This window comes from Tachysurus vachellii, chromosome 21 (assembly GCF_030014155.1).
Source record: "Tachysurus vachellii isolate PV-2020 chromosome 21, HZAU_Pvac_v1, whole genome shotgun sequence".
Lineage (NCBI taxonomy): Eukaryota > Metazoa > Chordata > Actinopteri > Siluriformes > Bagridae > Tachysurus > Tachysurus vachellii.
In genome coordinates this window covers 2,237,604-2,262,603 of record NC_083480.1, presented here as the reverse complement: position 1 = coordinate 2,262,603, position 25,000 = coordinate 2,237,604, and the positions used below count along the sequence as shown (strand labels likewise).

The 25,000-nt window shown below is 43.9% G+C and overlaps 2 protein-coding genes across 2 annotated transcripts in view; one reads left to right on the top strand and one right to left on the bottom strand.

Annotated features, from left to right (window-relative positions):
- Positions 1-25,000, bottom strand: part of LOC132837595 (dedicator of cytokinesis protein 7-like) — a 46,499-nt gene that overhangs the window by 16,091 nt on the left and 5,408 nt on the right. The window contains exons 3-25 of the mRNA XM_060857348.1: positions 24,051-24,226; positions 23,809-23,877; positions 23,452-23,578; positions 21,562-21,774; positions 20,501-20,586; positions 20,247-20,313; positions 19,914-20,063; positions 19,670-19,750; positions 18,794-18,950; positions 12,368-12,492; positions 11,654-11,747; positions 11,370-11,532; positions 6,512-6,629; positions 5,199-5,269; positions 4,964-5,102; positions 4,689-4,790; positions 4,521-4,607; positions 3,982-4,213; positions 3,733-3,897; positions 3,234-3,406; positions 2,816-2,917; positions 555-641; positions 132-227 (exon numbers count right to left, since the gene is read on the bottom strand). Coding sequence (XP_060713331.1) covers positions 132-227; positions 555-641; positions 2,816-2,917; positions 3,234-3,406; positions 3,733-3,897; positions 3,982-4,213; positions 4,521-4,607; positions 4,689-4,790; positions 4,964-5,102; positions 5,199-5,269; positions 6,512-6,629; positions 11,370-11,532; positions 11,654-11,747; positions 12,368-12,492; positions 18,794-18,950; positions 19,670-19,750; positions 19,914-20,063; positions 20,247-20,313; positions 20,501-20,586; positions 21,562-21,774; positions 23,452-23,578; positions 23,809-23,877; positions 24,051-24,226 — 2,880 coding nt within the window. The remainder of the gene's footprint in view (positions 1-131; positions 228-554; positions 642-2,815; positions 2,918-3,233; positions 3,407-3,732; positions 3,898-3,981; positions 4,214-4,520; positions 4,608-4,688; positions 4,791-4,963; positions 5,103-5,198; positions 5,270-6,511; positions 6,630-11,369; positions 11,533-11,653; positions 11,748-12,367; positions 12,493-18,793; positions 18,951-19,669; positions 19,751-19,913; positions 20,064-20,246; positions 20,314-20,500; positions 20,587-21,561; positions 21,775-23,451; positions 23,579-23,808; positions 23,878-24,050; positions 24,227-25,000) is intronic.
- On the top strand, positions 8,396-10,608 carry angptl8 (angiopoietin like 8). Its single transcript, XM_060897459.1, has 3 exons — positions 8,396-8,790; positions 8,940-9,089; positions 10,250-10,608. The coding sequence occupies exons 1-3, from the start codon at positions 8,440-8,442 to the stop codon at positions 10,400-10,402; spliced, it is 654 nt and encodes a 217-aa protein (XP_060753442.1). The 5' UTR covers positions 8,396-8,439; the 3' UTR covers positions 10,403-10,608.

The window sequence follows — 25,000 nt, the reverse complement described above, 5'->3', positions numbered from 1 at the left end:
GAGGGAGTGAGTGAGTGAGAGAGCGCGAGAGAGTGAGTGAGTGAGAGAGAGAGAGAGAGTGAGTGAGAGAGAGCGAGGGAGAGGGACAGAGAGAGAGAGACAGAGACAGAGAGAGAGAGAGAGAGACTTACTATGAGCTGGAAGAAAAACCAGGCCTGCTGAAGCGCTGCCTCTCTCACTGTGCTGGTGCTCACTACCCACTGTAGAGCCAATTCCTCATGCAATAGCTAGACAGAGAGAGCACTAATTAACACACACACACACCAAATCCATGCACACTCCACACACTGAATCCACACACCCTTCACACACATGCTCGCACATGCACACTCCACACACACCCTGAATCCATGCACCCTAAAAACACAAACACACACCCTCCACACGCACATGCACACACTCTCTCTCTCTCTCAATCCCTCTAACATGCACACACACACACGATCAAGTACGTACATGAGCAAGTATGCACACACACTTAGTAACATGAAAGAAATGATGAGATGAACAAGGAATATGAGAAATATAAGAAATCAAAATAGTGTTTGTTTTACCTTCCTGGACACGTGTTTCAAGGTAGGTGTGAGTAAGGAGGTGCTCTCGACGAACGCCGACATGCGGTTAGCAGCCCGTTCACTGGCCTGCAGCAGGGGCCATGGTGAATGAGCATGAGGAGGATGAGGAGGATGAAAGAAACAATGGAAACGATGAAAGGAAGAGCATGCACTGATGAACACCAGGAACTTGTGCAAACACAAATCCCAAACGGTGAAACAACTAAAAAAATGATTAGGTTAAAAAGCTCCATGTAGAAGAACAGCAGAAACCTACAGCAGGAAGATCTACAAAAGGTAGTGTAGATAAATATCACCCAGTTTATATCAGTTCATCATATGGGGTGTTCCTTAAGAAGAGAAGCTAACATGAGCATTTATCCATGAACAGATGAAGAAAGAATTCACATTTGTACTGAAGTAACCATCAGACACTTCCTGATGTTTTACACAGTGTTTGTGATGTCACTCAAACACTGTGTAAAAACTCAAGACAAAAGCAATGAAAGGTAGAACAAGCACGAGGTGATGCAGGATGATGAAGAAGAGGGAATCTGACACGCTCAGGCGCGCACACGCACGCTCAGGCGCTCAGGCGCCCGCACGCACAGGCGCTCAGGCGCCCGCACGCACACACGCTCAGGCGCACGCGCACACACGCTCAGGCGCACGCGCACACACGCTCAGGCCCGCACGCACACACGCTCAGGCCCGCACGCACACACGCTCAGGCCCGCACGCACACACGCTCAGGCCCGCACGCACACACGCTCAGGCGCACACGCACACACGCTCAGGCGCACACGCACACACGCTCAGGCGCACACGCTCAGGCGCACACGCACACACGCTCAGGCGCACACGCACAGGCCCGCACACACGCTCAGGCCCGCACACACGCTCAGGCGCGCACACACGCTCAGGCGCGCACACACGCTCAGGGCCGCACTCACGCTCAGGGCCGCACTCACGCTCAGGGCCGCACTCACGCTCAGGCCCGCACACACGCTCAGGCCCGCACACACGCTCAGGCCCGCACACACGCTCAGGCCCGCACACACGCTCAGGCCCGCACACACGCTCAGGCCCGCACACACGCTCAGGCCCGCACACACGCTCAGGCCCGCACACACGCTCAGGCCCGCACACACACGCTCAGGTGCGCACACACTCGATCAGGTGCGCACACACACGCTCAGGCGCGCGCACACACACATGCTCAGGCACGCACACACGCGCTCAGGCACGCACACACAAGCTCAGGCGCACACACACCCGCTCAGGCGCACACACACCCGCTCAGGCGCACACACACTTTCAGGCATTCAAACAGCACACACATTCAAACAGCCTCATCAGAGGAATAGTCTGGAGGTACAATGGGGTGTAATGTAATAATAGGACATGGTGGGGAGTAATGATGGGTATTAAAGGCATTAAAAGGACAATGCAGGGGTGCTGAGGGGGTAATAATGTATTAATACAACAATATTGGGGTGATGAGGGGGTAATAATGTATTAATAGGACAATATTGGAGTGATGAGGGGGTAATGAGGTATTAATAGGACAATATTGGAGTGATGAGGGGGTAATGAGGTATTAATAGGACAATATTGGGGTGATGAGGGGGTAATGAGGTATTACTAGGACAATATTGGGGTGATGAGGGGGTAATGAGGTATTAATAGGACAATATTGGGGTGATGAGGGGGTAATGAGGTATTAATAGGACAATACTGGGGTGATGAGGGGGTAATGAGGTATTAATAGGACAATACTGGGGTGATGAGGGGGTAATAATGTATTGATAGGACAACAGTGGTGTGATGAGGGGGTTTTAAGATATTAATACGACAGTGTGGGGTGATGAGGGGGTAATAATGTATTAATAGAACAATGCAAGGGTGATGAGTTGGTAATAAGGTATTAATATGACAGTGCAGGGTGATAAGGGGGTAATAAGGTAATAATACGACAATGCAGGGTTGATGAGAGGGTAATGTATTAATACGACAATATCGGGGTGATGAGGGGGTAATAATGTATTGATGGGACAACAGTGGTGTGATGAGGGGGTAATAAGGTATTAATACGACAATGCAGGGGTGATGAGGGGGTAATAAGGTATTAATACGACAATGCAGGGGTGATGAGGGGGTAATAAGGTATTAATACGACAGTGCAGGGTTGATGAGAGGGTAATAAGGTAATAAAAGGAGGACGGTGGGGTGAGGCTCCCGTATGGGGTAAGTAACGGCACCTGCTTCAGCTCACAGTTGGAGTTGGGGTTCCTCCGGAGCACGGCCCTGGAGCCCCCAGGAGCATAAGCAGAGTTTACCCAGGAGTGAGAGCGATCTATTCCCTGCTTATTCACCGGTCACAAACACAAACACACAGCAGCACAGGAGATACAGTCAGCTGAAGAACAAGACATTTAGGAGCAGACACAGAGCAGGCGACGCTCTAAAACCTTCAGCTCTGCACTGAAAAGACTCTCCACCACATTCTGCAGTAACAGGAAGAGCCTGCTCCTTTCATCCCACATAAACAGGACGAGCAGCAGGAGGGCAGGCAGGAAAAATGACAAAAGAGCCTTTGGGCATTAAATCTATTCTCCAAAAATAATTTCAGATTAACAAAAGGAATTTTCTTGAAGGAGAAGACAGAAAAATGGCCACCTTGCTGCCAATGATCCTCTGCACTTCATCATCAGGTGAGGTCGGTGTGGACGCCAGGTCGGGGTTAGAGTTGCTGATGCTCTTGGAACGGGCCAGGAGCAGACTGCTGGGGCGAGCAGTCGCCCGGGACAATGTCGCATACTGGATAGGAAGCTCGTAGGATGATCCGCTCACTGAGGGTAAAAGTGGAGTGTTAACAGCATGCCACCATTAAAAGTGGCCATTGTTCTTGCTCCATGTCTGTTTATGTGGCCTGAGGCAACATTGCTGCTTTGTGAACTATAGGCTTCATGAGCATAAACACTGATGTGTATTAGCTTGATCTGGGGTTTTTTTCTGTACAGGATAAAATAATGTTGATGTCATGTGAATTAATAAGGACTAACTGATCAATCCTACATTCTCCATGTATATTTATTTGGTCATTTTAATCCTGCTTTCCTTTAAAGGCTAGAAAGTACAGTGAAGTGTGCTGGCACAGTCGTGTCAGGTGGCTCACCAGTAGGGGGTGGCACAGGCTCAGTGGTGGGCAGATGGAAGCAGTAGTGGATATAAGAGGACAAGAGGCTGTTGCGGCCATGCTGATCCTGGTTCCCTTCCAGATTCTTATGGATTTGGTTGACCAGGAGTGCCATAGCTTCAAAGGCTGCACGGCCCAAGTTAACTGTGGAGGAGTTGTAGGACAGAAAGAGTTTAGGAAAAAAGACAGCTTGATGAAATTGTAAAGAGGTATTAAAGGGGTGCACACCGATCTGGCCGGCGATGACGGGAGGGTGGACGATGAGGAGGATGAGTTTGTTCAGAAGCTGGTGCAGGAAGCGTACACAGGTATCCAAAAGCGCTCCCTTCATGGCTGCCATAGTGGCTTTGAGTTCAGCCTCCACGTTGGCCTCGGTGATGATCACGTCCTTCAGTCGGAACGGGAAAGAGTACTCCTCTAAAACATACACCAAGGTGAAGAACTTGTCCAGGTGTGGGTCCTACACAGACACACACAGACACACACAGACACACACACAGACACACACACACACACAGACACACACACACAGACACACACACACAGACACACACACACAGACACACACACAGACAGACACACACAGACACACACAGACACACACAGACACACACAGACACACACAGACACACACAGACACACACAGACACACACACACACACACACAGACACACACACAGACACACAGATGAAGGATGTGACAGCTTCACTTCATCACAGAGGTCATGTCTTGAATAAGTGACTATGTTGCCATCTATATTTAATACCTGAGTGTGAACAGAGGAAGCAGCTCTCACATCTACATTGAACACTCCCTTGTGATTGTCCACCCACTTCATGCCTGGAAGCTGTACCTAAAACACAAACAAATACATACATACATTCAGACCAAAGCTAAAAATCTAATATCCTGTATCCTGGTCCAACGTTCTTACATCAGGGGTGAGGACTGAGTAGCTGGCTGGAGGCTTCTCTACAGAAACGGGCAGACCGAAGGATCCGGTGCGCAGACGACCGTGCTGCATCAGAGGAATCCACTGTAGAGAAGAGCACAGTCTCTCATCAACAGACACCTAAAAGCATAACCTGGACATCGATACGTCTGTGTCCCTTTTAAATACATGTAAGAGGGTGAAACAGTATCAGTATCACAAGGATGAAACTAGAAGCTGTGCTGTGTGAATCAGTCATGAACAGAAGGAGCTCTTACCGTGTAGCCCACAGGCGTCTCTAAAGGTGTGTTCTGCTTGGGTTGACAACTGATGTGGTAGAAGGTGAACAGCAGGTGGTGATTGTCAGTCAGGTTAGCGGGAATTTTCATCTTTACTTCCTCATAGAATTCAGGAGACCTGGAAAAAAACAGAGCGAATGAAATACTGGCGTGTGAAATACTGAGACATTACAAAAGCTCCATTGCTTTATTGGTTCATCTTCAGGGATCTTACTTGTCATGGTAGATCACGGGTGTGTACGCCTCTTTGTAGAACTCTGCACAACTAGATTTTCCGAATATGACCTGTTTCAGGAAAACCACAGACATCAACACACTTAATACGTGCAGTATTAATACACCAATAGAAGGTAGAACTTACATGAACATTTCTAATAACAAAATAAAAAGCAGATGCTCTCAGGAATAATTCGCAGACATCTCAGCACAGACCAGACAGGGGTTAAAGCCTGAGCTCATGGTGCACATCTACAAGCTATCCAGCAGCTTTTTGAGTCCATCACAACTTTGCTTGATCCACACAGCCTTTTCCTAGCAAATCCCAGGCGTTTCTATTCAATCTACTTCATATAACCCTCTTGTGGTAAATCTTAGCATGTCAAAGTGCTTTGTGAATTCTCCTCTATCACAAGCTGAACATTTCTTGTACCTGCTTTGCTAAACGAAATGGAAGTTGTTTTTAAGTGAACTGCAAAACTCAGGGACCATTCAGGAATTCAGAGCTGTATGCTATATCCTCAGAGTGTATGGTTATATTGAGAAATCTTGCTCCAGGAGCAGCAGTGAATTCAGATCTGAACATGATGGAACTAGTAAAGTAAAGCTCAGATGTTGCCAGGCTGAAGTCCACAGTTCAAATCGTCACCATAGCAATAATGTGATTTAATACACAGTACAACACCAAAGATCTGTCTTTTTAACGCACAAAACCTGTATCCGTGACCATGGAGCTGTGGAGCGAGCACACACACAGGGTTCTGCGTGAACGAGAACATCTCCTTGGCCAGCACAGAGTGATGTGTGCAAACTGTGTTTGTTCCTGCTCGACTGAGCCAAAACTCTGTTCACGTGTTCAGCTGATTTATTGTAGACTGTACGTGCTTAAAAGAATGGCTGAGTCTTCCACTCTTACAACTAAACATAAATCATATCCACATAATTACACATTTAAATAACAAGAAAATATAACAACATTTCAGCTGTCACTGGATGGCAGACAAAAAGCCTGTGACTAGTTTTCCTAGGAAAGCAGTGAAAGAGTCTTCAGGCCATAGATTTCTCGTGTGTGTGTATATGTCACTGTGTATATGTGTGTGTCTGTGTGTGTGTGTATATGCGTGTTTATATGTGTGTCTGTGTGGGGGTGTATATGTGTGTGTGTTTGTGTGTATATATGTGTGTATATATGTGTGTGTGTGTATGTGTGTGGGGGGTGTATATGTGTGTGTGTATGTGTGTGTGTTTGTGTGTATATATGTGTGTGTGTATGTGTGTGTGTGTATGTACTGTATGTGTGTATACACTCACTGGCATGGCTTGGTTGGGGTCCTCTCCCGCCATGAACTGTATCTTTACGGCGATGTTCCGTACAGAACCTTGTCTACTGCTGAAGTTCAGATTCTGCGGATATACATACAGCAGATTCCTACAGAGACAGACAGACAGAGACAGAGAGAGACAGAGAGACAGAGACAGAGAGAGTGAAATTACAGATGGTATGCGCCCAGATTCCACTCCACTCTTTTTGACTCCGATGAACCCAAAGTACATATTAATTAAGAAGTTTTTTCCAGCATAGCAGTGACAAAATAAATGAAGAAGTTTTTGGAACTTCATTATTTCTTACCTAGAAGTTATAATAATAATGACCTGAATTCCTGACACAAGACACTCAGAGAGAGAAATGGCACTGGCTTCTGTCTTAAGAACAAAAACATCCTCACTTTAAGATTAGAATTGTGAGACTGTGTTTGGTCTCCATCAACTTTTGTTTTTTTGGGTGTAGATCCATGGGTTATTTTGGGGATAAAAAATACCAGTCTCAGGTGTCAGTGTTGTTGTACGCAGCAACTGAGTATTGGTAAAGAGCTGGAGAATAACAAAGTGCACAAATAGTACAAAATCACCTCTAATCTCTAACTATACATGTAGAAGGTGCACCAACACAACACAACACAACACAACACAACAGTGATGAACAACCCAACGCTGTGATCTTCCCAGTTCAACACTACTAACATTCCACTAGACGTTCTCCTCTTGATTTGACTTGATACACTGAGTGACATTTATTGTGTGTAATGCAGTGAAATCATGCTTAAGTGAGTTTGCAGGTTGTACTTTACACCTCACTATTTCAGCCTGTCTTTATATGTTTGTCTTCAACAAGTTCTTCGACAGTTCTGCTTCATAGATATAGCTGTAGATATAAAGCTCAGTAACTCGTCCATCCCTCCGACCGCCGGTCCATCCACCAATCTGTTCATCCATTTGTCCATCCATCCATCCATCGTTCCATCCATCCGCCAACCCATTATTCGTCCACCCGTCCGTCTATCCATCCAACTATCGATCCATCCGTCCATCCATCCACCCGTCTGTCCATCCATCCATCCGTCTATTCAACCGTCCATTCATCCATATGTTACATCCTCTTGGTATTTTGTTCGTGTTCATGCTGATATTCAGCACTTCCTCTCTTTAGGAGATTCCTTAAATTACTTTCTGTTGTTGTCGCCATCAAAAAAAAAAAATCATTCTTGCAAGTAAATTACTGGAGATTGGAGAAACATGTTGTCATCTTATAGCTGTAAACTCCTAATTATAATCAGGTGTAATAGCAAAGTGCTCAGACTGTTAGAGTGAGGGCAGGACTGGGAACGCCCCAAACTCCAAACTGGACCCGTGAAAGAATGGCTTAAAAACTATTCCCTGAAGTCTGAATATTATAGGACACTGAACTGCTGGTGTGCCTTTTTGAATAAGACCCAAAGTAAAGTCATGTGATGAAACAATTTCTGAAAGAGGATGACCTTAAACCTTTAAACTTTTCACCAAATTAAACAGTGACCAGGTGATTACAACATGTCGACCAGACTCCACTGTGTGCTGTCCATACAAACGCAGACAAAGTTTAAAATGGAGGAAAAAAAACACTTTAATTAATATGGATTTTCACACCAGTTTAGATCACATCATGATAAATCACACCAGATTAACTGAATTTTCATACCAGTTTAGAGAATGTGTGCGCACGTGCATGCACATGAACACCTTTACCTGACCTACACAAGTCAAGGTCATGTACACAGACACACACACACACACAGACAAACTGGGTCACTGTGATTGGTCCTAGGTTCAACTTCACTCCGCCCATGAAGCTTATAAGAGCTGATAAGAGCACCAGAAGGCACAGAGTGAGAGGAAACAAGCAGGACTTACTGCAGCTCTGAATGAGTCTCATCCACATGGCAGACGCCTTCCTCGGCCCTTCGGGGCCACTGGCCACGTTCCCCAGCTCATGGATTTGTCTGTTCATATTGGTATGTGGGGTGTCATCCTCGCCTGCAATGCCACGGACTGACTCGAAGGTAGCGCAAGTAGATGACGTGAACGTGCTGATGTATGGGGTCCTGCAGTTCAGTGAGTCACTGCACCACATGTATCAGAACACTGAGGCTAAGTTGGAGCGTATCACGCGTGCCATTACAGACACTGAGCGCCTTGTGAGACGTCTGGACCAAGAGACAGAGCAGACCATCCGCTCGGAGCGCCAGATAAAAGACAAACTCGGCATCATCCAGGTGAGGACATGCAATTGCACACACAAACACACACGTCTCATAACACCTGAGACAGAATATAAGGGATCATCTACCATTTGCTATGAGCAGGCAACAGGACTGGTTGGAAAAAGGCATAAAGGCTGAACAGCTGTTGTCATTTTTTGTAGGTCCAGACAGCAGCGCTACAAGCCCAGGCTCAACAAACCAGAGGATTTGTCTACAAGGTGGAGCAGGAAGACATGGCGCTAAAGCAAAAACTTTTCAATCTGGAGACAACCTTGAAAAGCTTCACCCCGGATAGGATCAGAGCATTGCAGGTACAGTATCACAAATCCAGCCATCTTCTGTGGTCACTGTATCCAAACCTCTACTCTGGAGACCTGACTGCTATTCCACATTCGAGTCATGATTTCATGCCCTAAACTGTAGCTTCATGCCCTAAACTGTAGCTTCATGCCCTAAACTGTAGCTTCATGCCCTAAACTGTAGCTTCATGCCCTAAACTGTAGCTTCATGCCCTAAACTGTAGCTCGTCCAGACCAGTTCATGTGGAAAGCACAACAAGACCAGGACCGTGTCAGGCTTAAGGCGGAATACAGAAGTGTAGTAATATCAGCTATGTAACTTGAATCTGGGGCAAAGACTGGTGGATTTTTAATGATCACTCTAAACCTCACTGCTAAATTGTCTATCTGCTGCAAATCTAGTTACTTTTTCTGGGTCAAAGTCTTCTTGCATAAATATTAAAATAAGAAAAAGAGAAATTTTCCGATTAAATTATTTAACAGCACCCTAAAATACATATAAGTAAGAAATGTTACGTTTACATTTATGACATTTATGACACCCTTATTCAGACTCACTTTCATTTCTCTCATTTATACAACTGAGGAATTGAGGGTTAAGGGCCTTGCTTAGGGGCCCAGAAGCGGCATCTTGGTGGTCCTGAGATTAAAACTCACAACCTTCTGTTCAGTAGTCTAAGAGCTAAAATGCTGCCCCATTGTTAAATAGCCACTTGTCTATTTACTATAACAAAAAAAATGAGATGACTTGTGCTGGGGAAGAGGGCAGGGCTTTAGGAACTCCAGGCTTCATCATTCCACATGATCTTTCAATTTTATTTGGGAGAAAGAGAACTCTTTGCTCTTCCGGTGTATTATTTTAGCAATAACTCCTACAAGTAGACACAAATTATACACAGAGTGTATAAAGCTTAGCAGACGTGAAGCAGACAACATCATTAAATATCATGGTGGTGTATTATCCTGGGACCTTATTGTTATATTGTAAAACTTATATCCATAATATTGATATACTGTAGTATGACTATAAAGTCCCAGATGGACCAGTGGTGCTGTGGGTCGGGTTTGATTCTGGCCAGGGAACTGCTGTGTCCACCCTGAACAGGGAGCAGCTGAAGAACAAGAAAAAGAAGTTGAAATGACTTTAAAACATCTCTCTCTTTTCATGACAGGAGATCACCCAGAAGCACAACACCCTTCTGTATGACCTGGTAAACTGGACAGAGAAACACAAACAGCAGCTAGAAAACCAGAAGCAGCAGTTGGCTGAGTTACAGAACCGGACAAACTCCAGCGTTCCCAGTCACACGAGTACACACGAGTGAACATTAACTGGAAGAACTGGTGATTCAACTATTTTGAGGAGAGGACAGATTCCCTCTCAAGCCCAGTGCTCGACAGGAACTGTGGTCTTTACTAACACTCCAAAACAAAACATATATTTCACTTTTCCTTTACTGTTAACAGACTAAATAAATATAAGGATGCCATTGTATTGTACTAATATTGTAATACTAGACAATATTATTTTTTTTACTTTATAATAAAGGCAAAAAAACATTTTTTAAAAATGCTTCAGATTGTGGTTTACTGTTGTACTGCATCCTCTACACGGCCCTGACCTGTGCTGTGTCAGACATTGGGAATCACAGCACACTGTCATCTTAAATAAACTGGCTTTCACACAGCACAAAGGCTGTTTACAATCAGAGACAAGTTCAAATACAGATATGTGCTTTTTTGTGCAAGACCAGGAATGGTTTATAGCTAGAACGATACAAAAAAAAACAAGGTCTATATTTTATTTTTAAACAGACTTATTTGCAAAAACTGCAGTACTTGAATAGATATGAATTGTTTGGACACGGCTGAGATACAGGACCAACATATAGAAGTGAACATATTAGGCATGAAGCCCTCAGCTCCAGACCAGTAACAAACCTGATCAAGGGGGGAAGTCGTGGCCTAATGGTTAGAGAGTTTGACTCCTAACACTAATATTGTGGGTTCGAGTCTCGTGGCCGGCAATACCACGACTGAGGTGCCCTTGAGCAAGGCACCGAACCCCCCGTGTGTTCACTGCTGTGTGTGTGCACTTTGGATGGGTTAAATGCAGAGAACGAATTCTGTTTATAGGTCACCATACTTAGCCGTATGTCACGTCACTGTCACTGATCAGCTGAAGGTGTTAAACTCACAAATTAAATTCTTCGGCTAAATTCACACCGCACTGATGATTAAACTGAAGGCTGAAAAAAAAAATCGTTGTAACGTGAGTGAAAAGCAACTGACCTATAGGTAGTGTGAGGAGTGTAAACGTAGCGTGCAGGGAACTCCAGCACCTCCTTAGTGGGCCGTACACGCAGGTCAGGGTAGGGCTTCACATGGAGCAGCTCAGGAGAAAGGCAGTAGTGAGGAACCTCTGGTGCAGGAGAAATGTCGATCTTTAACTGAGCTGCAATGCAGAAAACAAGAGCAACAGAGTGGGCAACAGTATAGAAAGGAAACATGCCAAGAAAAGGAAACAGAGAGGAGACGGATGGTGAAGCCCAGAGGAGCTGAGCTCGGAGTTTTACCTGTGACAGGTCTGAGTCGGCGCAGCACGGACGACGGTCTTCTCATGTCAGCTAAAAATTTATACAGGTCCTCATCACTCAGCCTGTCCCCTTCCTATAGGATGATAAAAAACCCCACTAAACTCACACATTTCTCACCACTGCAAATAAATGCTGGGGTTTCAACAAATGTAAGAATATACACAAAGTTCAATAAATACTCACTAATCATATCTACTGAGCATGTGCAAGCAATTTATAGCAGATTCTCAAACAAAGGTATCCATAATAAAAATCTTTTTCCATTTAACTTCAGTGAGATCACTGAAACGAACAGCTGAAGCATTTTAACATGGAAACGTTGCCCAGTCCTACAGAAACCCTTTTCAGAAGACACGTATACAGTACAGCACAGTGACACTGGAAGGAAATGATTTCTTCTCATATCCCAGCTTTGGGCCTTGATCAGATCAGCAACCGATCAATACAGTAGACTGGGGTTGGGGCAAAATCTTCTAAACCATGAGATTAAAAACATAAATAAATAAAAAATAATCACTTTATAAGTTAATTATAAAAAGAGGTTATATGTTTTAGCACAGACTTTCTGCGTGCACATGCAGACACGAGTTGTGACATTCACTTAATTATTTATTCATAAGTACTCGTGCTTGTGCACTAATAAAGAAGAGAGTGATGCTCGGTCCTGTGTGACTCTACAGGAAATCGACTGGCCTGTTTAAAGAAGTTGGTGACGGTTAGCGTGGCAGGCCGGAAGTTTGTCAAGTTGCACGTGTCCTCCCCAACACTCATCCGCTCGAATCCCTTCTTCTTCCTTTCGGTCCATGTTCCCTTGCGCTCTGTGGAGGAAGGAAAGAAAAGGGTAAGTTTAATAAATTAGGTACAACCACTCTGTAGGTGCACTTGTGTGTGTTTTCTTTCATCTCTTTCTGTAAATGTAACTCTGACAATTGTGATTTAATCAGCAATGATGCTTCAGATGAACGTTGAACTTTAATCTGACAGGTAGATGTTACTCGCACTGAGGATCCTCTAACTCAGCAGTGTCCAGTCTTATACACAAAGGTTTTCCTTCAACTTCAGCAGACGTTACACTTCATCAGTCACTCTGGACTTTCAGCAGATTCTCTCAGGAGACTCACTTCTGCTTGGTTGGAATAAAAACCTGGAGCTACACCGGCTCTTTCCAGAGAACAGTCTGAAAGATTCTGTGAGATAACATAACTCCCCTGGGCTAACTGTTTGTGCATAAGGTGTACAAACGAGGTGTACAAACAGAAAAGCTGCAGTTAATAATATATGCTTTATAATATTTATCTGTAATGATCAGATAATTACAGTCTCTGAGAGTTGAACAGTGGAGGTGGTGACTCTAAAGTGGTCAGGAGATTAAATCAGTGGTTGATGTTGAGGTCCAAGGCCAGCATCTTTGTGTCAACATTGCTATTGTGAAAATTTGTGTGTGTTAATAATACACACACACTAACTCACACGCTATCTATCTATCTATCTATCTATCTATCTATCTTTTTTAGACAAACCTCCTTCCTCAGCTGTGAGTCAGTATAAATGTGTAGATGTAATATGCTGGTAAACCAGAGCAGGGAGTGTAGAGAGTGTAGAGAGTGTAGAGAGTACAGAGTGCAGAGAGTAGAGAGTGAAGACAGACAAGAGTGCAGAGTGTAGAGAGTAGAGAGTGTAGAGTGTGTAGAGAGTGCAGAGAGAAGAGTGCAAAGTGTGTAGAGAGTGTAGAGAGAGCAGAGAGTATAGAGAGTGTGGAGAGTAAAGAGTGCAGAGAGTGTAGAGAGTGCAGAGAGTGTAGAGAGTGTAGAGAGTACAGAAAGTAGAGAGTGTAGAGAGTGCAGAGAGTGTAGAGAGTACAGAAAGTAGAGAGTGCAGAGAGTGTAGAGAGTGTAGAGAGTAGAGAGTAAAGAGTGCAGAGAGTGTAGAGAGTGCAGAGAGTGTAGAGTGTGTAGAGTGTGTAGAGAGTAGAGAGTGTAGAGTGTGTAGAGAGTAGAGCGTGTAGAGAGTGTAGAGTGTGCAGAGAGTGTAGAGAGTAGAGTGTAGAGAGTACAGAGAAGAGAGAGTAGAGAGTAGAGTGTAGAGAGAGTAGAGTGTAGAGAGAGTAGAGTGTAGAGAGAGTACAGTGTAGGGAGAGTAGAGTGTAGAGAGAGTAGATAGTAGAGAGTAGAGAGAAGAGAGAGTAGAGAGTAGAGAGAGTAGAGAGAGTAGAGTGTAGAGAGAGTAGAGTGTAGAGAGAGTACAGTGTAGAGTGTAGAGAGAGTAGACTGTAGAGAGAGTAGAGTGTAGAGAGAGTAGAGTGTAGAGAGAGTAGAGTGTAGAGAGAGTAGAGTGTAGAGAGAGTAGAGTGTAGAGAGTAGAGAGTAGAGAGTAGAGTGTAGAGAGAGTAGAGTGTAGAGAGAGTAGAGTGTAGAGAGAGTAGAGTGTAGAGAGAGTAGAGTGTAGAGAGAGTAGACTGTAGAGAGTAGAGTGTAGAGTGCAGAGTGTAGAGAGAGTAGAGTGTAGAGAGTGTAGAGAGTAGAGTGTAGAGAGAGTAGACTGTAGAGTGCAGAGTGTAGAGAGAGTAGAGAGTAGAGTGTAGAGAGAGTAGACTGTAGAGAGTAGAGTGTAGAGTGCAGAGTGTAGAGAGAGTAGAGTGTAGAGAGTGTAGAGAGTAGAGTGTAGAGAGAGTAGACTGTAGAGAGTAGACTGTAGAGTGCAGAGTGTAGAGAGAGTAGACTGTAGAGAGTGTAGAGAGTAGAGTGTAGAGAGAGTAGACTGTAGAGTGCAGAGTGTAGAGAGAGTAGAGAGTAGAGTGTAGAGTAGAGAGTGTAGAGAGTACAGTGTAGAGAGTAGAGTGTAGAGAGTGCAGAGAGTAGAGTGTAGAGAGTAGAGTGTAGAGAGTGCAGAGAGTGTTGAGAGTGTAGAGAGTGTAGAGAGTAGAGTGTAGAGAGTGTAGAGAGTGCAGTGTAGAGAGTAGAGTGTAGAGAGTAGAGAGAAGAGAGAGTAGAGAGAGTAGAGTGTAGAGAGTAGAGTGTAGAGAGTGTAGAGAGTAGAGTGTAGAGAGTGTAGAGAGTGTAGAGAGTAGAGTGTAGAGAGAGTAGAGAGTAGAGTGTAGAGTGTAGAGAGAGTAGAGAATAGAGTGTAGAGAGTAGAGAGTAGAGTGTAGAGAGAGTAGAGTGTAGAGAGTAGAGTGTAGAGAGTAGAGTGTAGAGAGTAGAGTGTAGAGAGTAGAGTGTAGAGAGTAGAGAGAGTAGAGAGTAGAGTGTAGAGAGTAGAGAGAGTAGAGTGTAGAGTGTAGAGAGAGTAGAGTGTAGAGAGTAGAGTGTAGAGAGTAGAGTGTAGAGAGAGTAGAGTGTAGAGAGTAGAGTGTAGAGAGTAGAGAGAGTAGAGTGTAGAGAGTAGAGAGAGTAGAGTGTAGAGAGTAGAGTGTAGAGTGTAGAGAGTAGAGAGAGTAGAGTGTAGAGAGTAGAGTGTAGAGAGTAGAGTGTAGAGTGTAGAGAGTAGAGAGAGTAGAGTGTAGAGAGTAGAGAGTAGAGTGTAGAGAGTAGAGTGTAGAGAGTAGAGTGTAGAGAGTAGAGAGTGTAGAGTGTAGAGAGTAGAGAGTGTAGAGAGTAGAGAGTGTAGAGTGTAGAGAGTAGAGAGTGTAGAGTGTAGAGTGTAGAGAGAGTAGAGTGTAGAGTGTAGAGAGTAGAGTGTAGAGAGAGTAGAGAGTAGAGTGTAGAGAGTAGAGAGTAGAGTGTAGAGAGAGTAGAGAGTAGAGTGTAGAGAGTAGAGAGTAGAGTGTAGAGAGAGTAGAGTGTAGAGTGTAGAGAGTAGAGTGTAGAGAGTAGTAGAGTGTAGAGAGTAGAGTGTAGAGAGTAGAGTGTAGAGTAGAGTGTAGAGAGTAGAGTGTAGAGTGTAGTGTAGAGTGTAGAGAGTAGAGTGTAGAGAGTAGAGTGTAGTGTAGTGTAGAGTGTAGAGTGTAGAGAGAGTAGAGTGTAGTGTAGTGTAGAGTGTAGAGTGTAGAGAGTAGAGTGTAGAGTGTAGAGAGTAGAGTGTAGAGAGTAGAGAGTAGAGAGTAGAGTGTAGAGAGTAGAGTGTAGAGTGTAGAGAGTAGAGTGTAGAGTGTAGAGAGTAGAGTGTAGAGTGTAGAGAGTAGAGAGTAGAGAGTAGAGTGTAGAGAGTAGAGTGTAGAGTGTAGAGAGTAGAGTGTAGAGTGTAGAGAGTAGAGTGTAGAGTGTAGAGAGTAGAGTGTAGAGAGTAGAGAGTAGAGTGTAGAGAGTAGAGTGTAGAGTGTAGAGAGTAGAGTGTAGAGAGTAGAGTGTAGAGAGTAGAGTGTAGAGAGTAGAGTGTAGAGTGTAGAGAGTAGAGTGTAGAGAGTAGAGTGTAGAGAGTAGAGTGTAGAGTGTAGAGAGTAGAGTGTAGAGTGTAGAGAGTAGAGTGTAGAGAGTAGAGTGTAGAGAGTAGAGTGTAGTGTAGAGTGTAGAGTGTAGAGAGTAGAGAGTAGAGTGTAGAGAGTAGAGTGTAGAGAGTAGAGTGTAGAGAGTAGAGTGTAGAGAGTAGAGTGTAGAGAGTAGAGAGTAGAGTGTAGAGAGTAGAGAGTAGAGAGTAGAGTGTAGAGAGTAGAGTGTAGAGAGTAGAGTGTAGAGAGTAGAGTGTAGAGAGTAGAGAGTAGAGTGTAGAGAGTAGAGTGTAGAGAGAGTAGAGTGTAGAGAGTAGAGTGTAGAGTGTAGAGAGTAGAGTGTAGTGTAGTGTGTAGTGTAGAGAGTAGAGTGTAGAGAGTAGAGTGTAGAGAGTAGAGTGTAGAGTGTAGAGAGTAGAGTGTAGAGAGTAGAGTGTAGAGAGTAGAGTGTAGAGAGTAGAGTGTAGAGAGTAGAGTGTAGAGTGTAGAGAGTAGAGAGTAGAGTGTAGAGAGTAGAGAGTAGAGTGTAGAGTGTAGAGAGTAGAGTGTAGAGTGTAGAGTGTAGAGTGTAGAGAGTAGAGTGTAGAGAGTAGAGAGTAGAGTGTAGAGAGTAGAGTGTAGAGAGTAGAGTGTAGAGTGTAGAGTGTAGAGTGTAGAGTGTAGAGTGTAGTGTAGAGAGTAGAGTGTAGAGAGTAGAGTGTAGAGTGTAGAGAGTAGAGTGTAGAGAGTAGAGTGTAGTGTAGAGTGTAGAGAGTAGAGTGTAGAGTGTAGTGTAGAGTGTAGAGAGTAGAGTGTAGAGAGTAGAGTGTAGAGAGTAGAGTGTAGTGTAGTGTAGAGTGTAGAGAGTAGAGTAGTAGAGTGGTAGAGATGTAGCGAGTAAGAGTGTATTGTAGATTGTAGAGAGTAGAGTGTAGAGTAGAGTTTAGTGTTAGAGTGTAGTGTAGAGAGTAGAGAGTAGAGTGGTAGTGTAGAGAGAAGAGAGTAGAGTTCTGTAGAGTGTAGTGTTTAGAGTGTGCGAGTAGATTGTAGTTACTGTAGAGTAGTAGAGTGTATTGTCGAGTGTAGAGAGTAGAGTGTAGTGTAGAGTGTAGTGTAGAGTGTAGAGAGTAGAGTGTAGTGTAGTGTAGAGTGTATTGTAGAGTGTAGAGAGTAGAGTGTAGTGTAGAGTGTAGTGTAGAGTGTAGTGTAGAGTGTAGAGAGTAGAGTGTAGTGTAGAGTGTAGAGTGTAGTGTAGAGTGTAGAGAGTAGAGTGTAGTGTAGAGTGTAGTGTAGAGTGTAGAGAGTAGAGTGTAGTGTAGAGTGTAGTGTAGAGTGTAGAGAGTAGAGTGTAGTGTAGAGTGTAGTGTAGAGTGTAGAGAGTAGAGTGTAGTGTAGAGTGTATTGTAGAGTGTAGAGAGTAGAGTGTAGAGAGTAGAGTGTAGTGTAGAGTGTAGAGTGTAGTGTAGAGTGTAGTGTAGAGTGTAGAGTGTAGTGTAGAGTGTAGAGAGTAGAGTGTAGTGTAGAGTGTAGAGAGTAGAGTGTAGTGTAGAGTGTAGTGTAGAGTGTAGTGTAGAGTGTAGAGAGTAGAGTGTAGTGTAGAGTGTAGTGTAGAGTGTAGAGAGTAGAGTGTAGTGTAGAGTGTAGTGTAGAGTGTAGTGTAGAGTGTAGAGTGTAGTGTAGAGTGTAGAGAGTAGAGTGTAGTGTAGAGTGTAGTGTAGAGTGTAGAGAGTAGAGTGTAGTGTAGAGTGTATTGTAGAGTGTAGAGAGTAGAGTGTAGTGTAGAGTGTAGAGAGTAGAGTGTAGTGTAGAGTGTAGTGTAGAGTGTAGAGAGTAGAGTGTAGAGAGTAGAGTGTAGTGTAGAGTGTAGAGAGTAGAGTGTAGTGTAGAGTGTAGTGTAGAGTGTAGTGTAGAGTGTAGAGTGTAGTGTAGAGTGTAGAGTGTAGAGTGTAGTGTAGAGAGTAGAGTGTAGAGTGTAGAGAGTAGAGTGTAGTGTAGAGTGTAGTGTAGAGTGTAGTGTAGAGTGTAGAGTGTAGTGTAGAGTGTAGTGTAGAGTGTAGTGTGTAGTGTAGAGTGTAGTGTAGAGTGTAGTGTAGAGTGTAGTGTAGAGTGTAGAGTGTAGAGTGTAGAGTGTAGTGTAGAGTGTAGAGAGTAGAGTGTAGAGTGTAGAGTGTAGTGTAGAGTGTAGTGTAGAGTGTAGTGTAGAGAGTAGAGTGTAGTGTAGAGTGTAGTGTAGAGTGTAGTGTAGAGTGTAGTGTAGAGTGTAGTGTAGAGTGTAGTGTAGAGTGTAGTGTAGAGTGTAGAGAGTAGAGTGTAGTGTAGAGTGTAGTGTAGAGTGTAGTGTAGAGTGTAGTGTAGAGTGTAGTGTAGAGTGTAGAGTAGAGTGTAGTGTAGAGTGTAGTGTAGAGTGTAGTGTAGAGTGTAGTGTAGAGTGTAGTGTAGAGTGTAGAGTGTAGAGTGTAGTGTAGAGTGTAGTGTAGAGTGTAGAGTGTAGTGTAGAGTGTAGTGTAGAGTGTAGTGTAGAGTGTAGTGTAGAGTGTAGTGTAGAGTGTAGTGTAGAGTGTAGTGTAGAGTGTAGAGTGTAGTGTAGAGTGTAGTGTAGAGTGTAGTGTAGAGTGTAGTGTAGAGTGTAGTGTAGTGTAGAGTGTAGAGAGTAGAGTGTAGTGTAGAGTGTAGTGTAGAGTGTAGTGTAGAGTGTAGTGTAGTGTAGAGTGTAGAGAGTAGAGTGTAGTGTAGAGTGTAGTGTAGAGTGTAGTGTAGAGTGTAGTGTAGAGTGTAACCTGTATCTGAGTCCGAGTCTGAGCGCTCCAGCCCCCCCACACTGCTGACGATGTTGAAAAGGTGGATGGCCGTCCAGGCAAAGGGCATTCGGAAACGACCAAGACGACTACATGACTGATCTGCCTGGGCCTTCAGTTTCTCTAGTTTCTCCTTGTGCTGCACGTGCACACACACACACACACACACACACACACACACACACACACACACACACACACACACACACACACAAAACATGTAAACACACTGAAGAGAAGCTGAAAAAGTCAGACAGGTTGTCTGTTAAATCCCACCAACAGTCTAAATCAACACCAAGAGCTCACAGGATAGTGGGGAGTCTCTCCAAGTTTACTGGACTTTGTCCATTTCAAAAACATCTGTAAATATTGCAGCAGTTAGTAATTGAGAAATCATTGGAAAATATGATATGTACGCTAGGAGCACGTAGCGCAGGCTCTACACACACACACTTCTCCTCCTCGTCTGCTTTTGACACCAATTTTTAAAGGTGTAGAATGATGGTGTTAGAAACAGAATAAATGCGTTCTGGTCTTGTCACACTGCAGCCCAGCAGGACAGACACCACTAGCTCTTCTTTCACCTCAGCCTGGACACCCTGGATGTATAAATGTCCTAAGAGATGAAGGACTGCACTGGTATATTAAATGGCTGCCCTTGACTTTTGAGTTTAGCTCTACTTTGACATGACAAACATCAGAAAACCCGTTAGATGGTGTCCTCCTCAGGATGAAGCCCATGTCAGTTATGTCAAGGACTCTTGTGGGTTTAATCTGATGACAAGTGACGATAAATAAAATCATGTACATGCTTAGGGACAGAATCCAGACTAGGGCACACGAGCACATCATACTTACTTTAACTGAGTCTGAATCTTTTATGACCATATATGGATCACAGCACTCTCCTATATCTCCCTGCTGCAGGACCTTCTCCAGCTGAAACACACACACACACACACACACACACCAAATATATCATAAAAAGGAACAGGATCCACTTCTGACATGAGGATCCATGTGTGTAATTGCTCACTCTTTCAACCCAACTACGCTTCTAACAGATGAGGTTCTGAGCAGTGGCTCCCCCCGGTGGCCGTACCTTGATAACCAGGAAGATGTCAGGAGAGGGGTCTGTGATGGAGAAGATGGCAGAACGGGCGAGGGTGGAGATAGCCATGTGGGGGTTGTGGGGGCGGAGCATGTTCTTCATTTGGTCTGAGTTCAGGTCGAAATGAAAGTTCTCTGAAATCTAGAAGCAGAGGAAGCAGATTTGGTATAAGGACGATTAATTATGGGGCTACCTCGAGAAGTTTCTTTTCAAACTCTTTTTAACAATTCGGGAATAAAAGAATAAGAATTATTCTTATGTAAAGAATAAACAGTAAAGACACACTGCAAGGGCTGCAGATGCTGAACACAACTACACATGTACCTTTTTCTTTTCCTTCACATCGTACAGGGCCAGCGTTCCAAATATCGGTTCAATTTCTATCTCAAACCTAGAGGGACAACACAGCAGAGTCCATCAGTCCATGAAAAAACCTCAATCATCTCCAAGTAAAAGAGATTTGTAGTGTGAGACATGATGTCTGTCATAAATAAATAAATAAATGAATAGAAAGAAAGAAAGAAAGAAAGAAAGAAAGAAATGAACAAGGAGTGTTTTGATAAACTCAGTGAACTCACTTGAGAGACAAACACTTGACCATGATTCTCTGGCCTGTATGTTCTTTGGGTACCTCAGGGATCGAGCACCTCTCCACAGCCTCATCCTGCCACACACACACACGCGCGCACACACACACACACCACATAAGAACGCAAGCTCCATGGTGACGGCGCTATGGCAACATTGACACATGCACCACAGAGCTGTGTACATGGATATAAAAAGGCACCAGCAGTGAAGTGGTAATGAAGGACTACAGAAATCTGTTAGATAAGAACATTTAAAAATAAATAAATAAATAAACAAAACCATTAGGAGTTGTGTAACAGTTGTAACGGTTGTGTTAACAGACAGTTAGGAGGATCAGTGTATGGAGGAGCAGCTCTGTCCATTTCCTCTCAGCTCATTACCTAACCGTCATATCAGTGAGCTCGGCTTGATACTGAATCAGATGAACAGCCTCAGCCTAGTTAGTATGTCAGTCAGAGAACAAACCTGATGTAGATGGCTTTAACACCGAGGTCATGTGTTTACAGCCTCTGCTTGAGCAGCACCTTAGTGTTTAGCCCTATGATCTCATCCTCAGTACTGTAATTGGGGGATGTAGAAGGTCAATAGTTAAGGTGTTGGACTACAGATCGGAAGGTGATGAGGTCAAACCCCAGATCCACCAAGCTGCCACCGCTGGATCAGGCCCTTAATCCTCAATTACTCAGTTGTATAAAATGAGATAAAAATGTATGCTGCTCTGGATAGGTGTGTAATGTAATTGTAAAATAAAACTCCTTGAATGTACAACAAACAACAAAGTTGAAATCATTAAGAGATCTTTAGTTTCTCTCCAGCGTAAAAGCTCAGAGTTCCTAAAAGAGGCGTGTACACGTCAACTCATCACAGCCTGGATCACCGCTGAGCCGATCTACACTGATCTCCTACAGTATAACAGTATAACAGTACTTCCTGTCTTAAGTCATAATCTGGAATAATAAGCGGATATATCTAATATCAGTCTGAATATCTTAGATCTCCAGGTCATTTCAACAATCTTTTTCTTGGTAACACGTCCTGGCACTCAGACCTCATCTGGTGCTGGGTAAAGCCCCAGTAAGTCAGGGTAGCGTCCTTGCTGGCGGTTCTCTGTGTTGTGGTGGTCCACGTCCTCAGCGGCTGTGCGCTCCAGCAGAGAAGGCAGCAGGGCATCTGCAGAGGAGTTCTTCAGGTCAAAGATACTTGAGGCCCAGCTGCCCCGGGGGGTGTCATCCAGAGACAGTGACCTCCTCTTAAGGTCATCCTACACACACACAAACACACACACACACACACACACACACACACAAAGTCTTGCATCACTTAAATGAACAAAATGACAGGAGACAAGAGATTAGATGAGAGATGAGAGACCTCCTACTAATATGAGATGGGGAAGGGGTGGGGCTTCGGCAAGTGTATAATTCATACACAGCTGTCAATCATTTATGATTCCTATGTCATCCCACCATCGTCCATTTTTATTTGAGGGGAGGGGTTGGGGGTTATTGGGGGGATCTATGTATCTAGGTCCATCTACCTGGACTCGGTTACAGCTGAATGGCCTCGTACACGATAAATATTCACCCTCCTTTGAACAGCTGCACATTTTGCATGAAACATATGAAACGCATCAGGATTGAAAGTCATGAATCTAAACAAAATATCCAATAACACACAATTATCGTCAGTAATTATTATGTACCAATTTAAAGAATGTAAACGTTTGCACAGATGTATTCGCCTCCACTGCTGCAAAACAATATAAGTTCTTGTGTGACCAGATGCCATGAAAAGCCACATCATTAGTGAAACAGGGTCAAATGTGTACAATTAAAGTGTCACCTCATCTCACTTTAAAAGCAGGTAGACAACATACCTGATCAAACAGCACCCTGAAGACCAAGGACCTATCAAAACAAGTCCATCTGTCAAGGTATGTGTCGGGGATGGGGGTGGGGGATGGGTGTGTGTGTGTGTGTGTATGGGGTTTGTCATGCAAGTCATATATATGTTGTACATCACGTTTGGGGTGAGCTGTACTGTATGTTTGTATAAAGCTATTGAGTGTGTGTGTGTGTGTGTGTGTGTGTGTGTGTGTGTGTGTAATTCTACTCTAGTTGCGTTTACAGCAGGAGGGAGAACATTATTATCATACTGCAAAACTAAAACCCCCACGGAAATAAAGTGAAATGTCTCCACTACATCAGGGTTCCCACTCTTTTTCAGAGATCATTTTCCAGGACTTTTCCAGGACATTTCAAATTTAGCAAAAAAGACAAGGATCACAGATTCATGGCCTAAAGTAATATGTCCTTCTCTCCAGAAGTCTTAAAAACAACGTACACTTTAGGGCTATTACTAAACTACTTTTAAAGACAATTTGTCATGTGAATGAAATTTCAACATTTATAAAATAAAAAGACTGCCCATATTAATAACTCTTTCCTTTCTCAGGCCAATGCCGTCATGCATGCTTTAGTTTAATATAACCTGCTTACCCGTCACCCCATTTGCTGAGAACATTCGAGCACTTAAACCATTCCTAGCACCTGAAACCGCCAACACAAGACAGCATCAGCCGTCACAGCGAGATTAAACAGCATAACAAAAAACCCGTCAAAACTCAGCGTCCCTGAACAGAGCGCTTTCTGCTACTAACGTTAATGGTTTCGCCCAGAGTTGTAAACTGTTCTTTAAATGATCAAGAACATTTAAAAATAATAATTTTCCAGGACAACAAGATTTTGTTCCAGGACAGTTTATGTTTTCTCTCATTTTCCATGTGTTTTCCAGGACTGGAACATTGGTCATTAATTTTCCAGGATTTCCAGGTTTCCCAGGACGTGTGGGAACCCTGTACATGTAGAGTGATGAACACATCTTAATGTACAGAAGTGCATGATGACCAATCACAGCACAGACGTCCCTCCCGTGTTACCTGATCATCGGAGCGGTCGACGGCTGCGGCCTCGTCCAGTTCAAACGTCTGTTTAACCAGGCCTCTCCTCTTCTCCCTCCGCCGCTCAGTGTTGTGAGGATTCTGCATGGTACTGTAGTACTGGTATCTGAGACAGAAAGTGTAAAATGATGTTTAAAGTACTTCTTTCATTTTTAAACCCCAGGAGGTGTGGGGAATAACCGCAGGACTCGGACAGCAACTCAGCGACTATAAACATGAACGGCAGGTTTATATTAATTCACCCTTATTGTGTTTCCTCCTCAAAGGAACAACATCCCTGTGGAACGCAATATTATCCGTCTGTCTCACAAGTTAATAAACCATTCTTCCACTCACTTTCTCTGGATAATGAGCCAGTTGTCAGTGTAGACCCCAAGTGCGTCTCTCACTCTGGGATCCAGTGAACTGCGGACACAAAATAACACCGCCGTCAACCGCAGCTACTACTAATGAAGGCTAATAATAATCTACTGAATGCAGTTAGAACCAAGGTGCAGCTGCTGATCTGATCCTGGTTAAACGTCTATAGGACTATACATGTGTGTAACTGTGGCTGGGTGTCTGTTAACATGGCTCACTCTTCCTCAGGCAGGGCTGGTTCCAGGGTGGTGCACTCTCTCTCCTGCAGGAGGAGCTCCAGGTCATCAGAGGGGAACTCCAGCAGCTGTCTGAGAGGCCCAGGCTCAACACTCGGGGCATGACTGTTCACATACTCCTCAAAGTCCACCGGCTCCACCACTTCAGTAAGGGGCACCTAACACACACACACACACACACACACACACACACACACACACACACACACACACACACACACACACACACACACACACACACACACAAACCTGCTTTGAGGGGGTAGTAAAGGTGTGGGCAGAAGAGAATACAATTTCTGTTTTCGGTCATTACCACCACTTCCCTTTTTTTACTTTATTGCAGAAACCTTTATAGCCTGCTTTCATGGGAAGTAAAAATCATTCCAACATGAAATCTGAGAGGTTACTTTAAAGCTGTACAGTGAACAAAGCACCGTGAGATTACACAATGATTCAAGCGGTATCCTGATATCATGGCAGAGCTCTTGTCCAAGGATGTCTGCACCCACAATAATAATAAGAAGAAGAAGAAGAAGAAGAAGAATTTCCCAATTTTGTATTGTACAGACAGACACATGGACACTTCAAGCTAAATCTGCTGTTTTAACAGTGAGTAAGTTACTAAAAGTGAGCAGCAGCAATAGTCTAGTTTTCACTTTCACAATGTTGTTTTTGTTGTTGTTTATCATGATCCTGAGGAACTGCAGTGTGATCACAAACAAGGACATGTAGTGAACTGGCTCTGTATCATCATCATTCTATATTTAAATGTTATATATTTACAACTCCACCATGAAGAGGAGTTAAATCGGATTGTTAATGTGTAAATCGTAGTTTAATTAGTGTTTATTATACATTCATAATACAGTTACTGTATTACTGTATTACTGTACTGATACAGCCATCCTAAATCTCTTTGTTTTTATGGAAAA

Excerpts from the sequence above, each read along its gene's own strand:
- angptl8 (XM_060897459.1), top strand. The coding sequence starts at position 8,440 with ATGAGTCTCATCCACATGGCAGACGCCTTCCTCGGCCCTTCGGGGCCA. Across the intron at positions 8,791-8,939 it reads ACAAACTCGGCATCATCCAG|GTCCAGACAGCAGCGCTACA; the intron begins GTGAGGACATGC and ends CATTTTTTGTAG. Across the intron at positions 9,090-10,249 it reads ATAGGATCAGAGCATTGCAG|GAGATCACCCAGAAGCACAA; the intron begins GTACAGTATCAC and ends TTTTCATGACAG.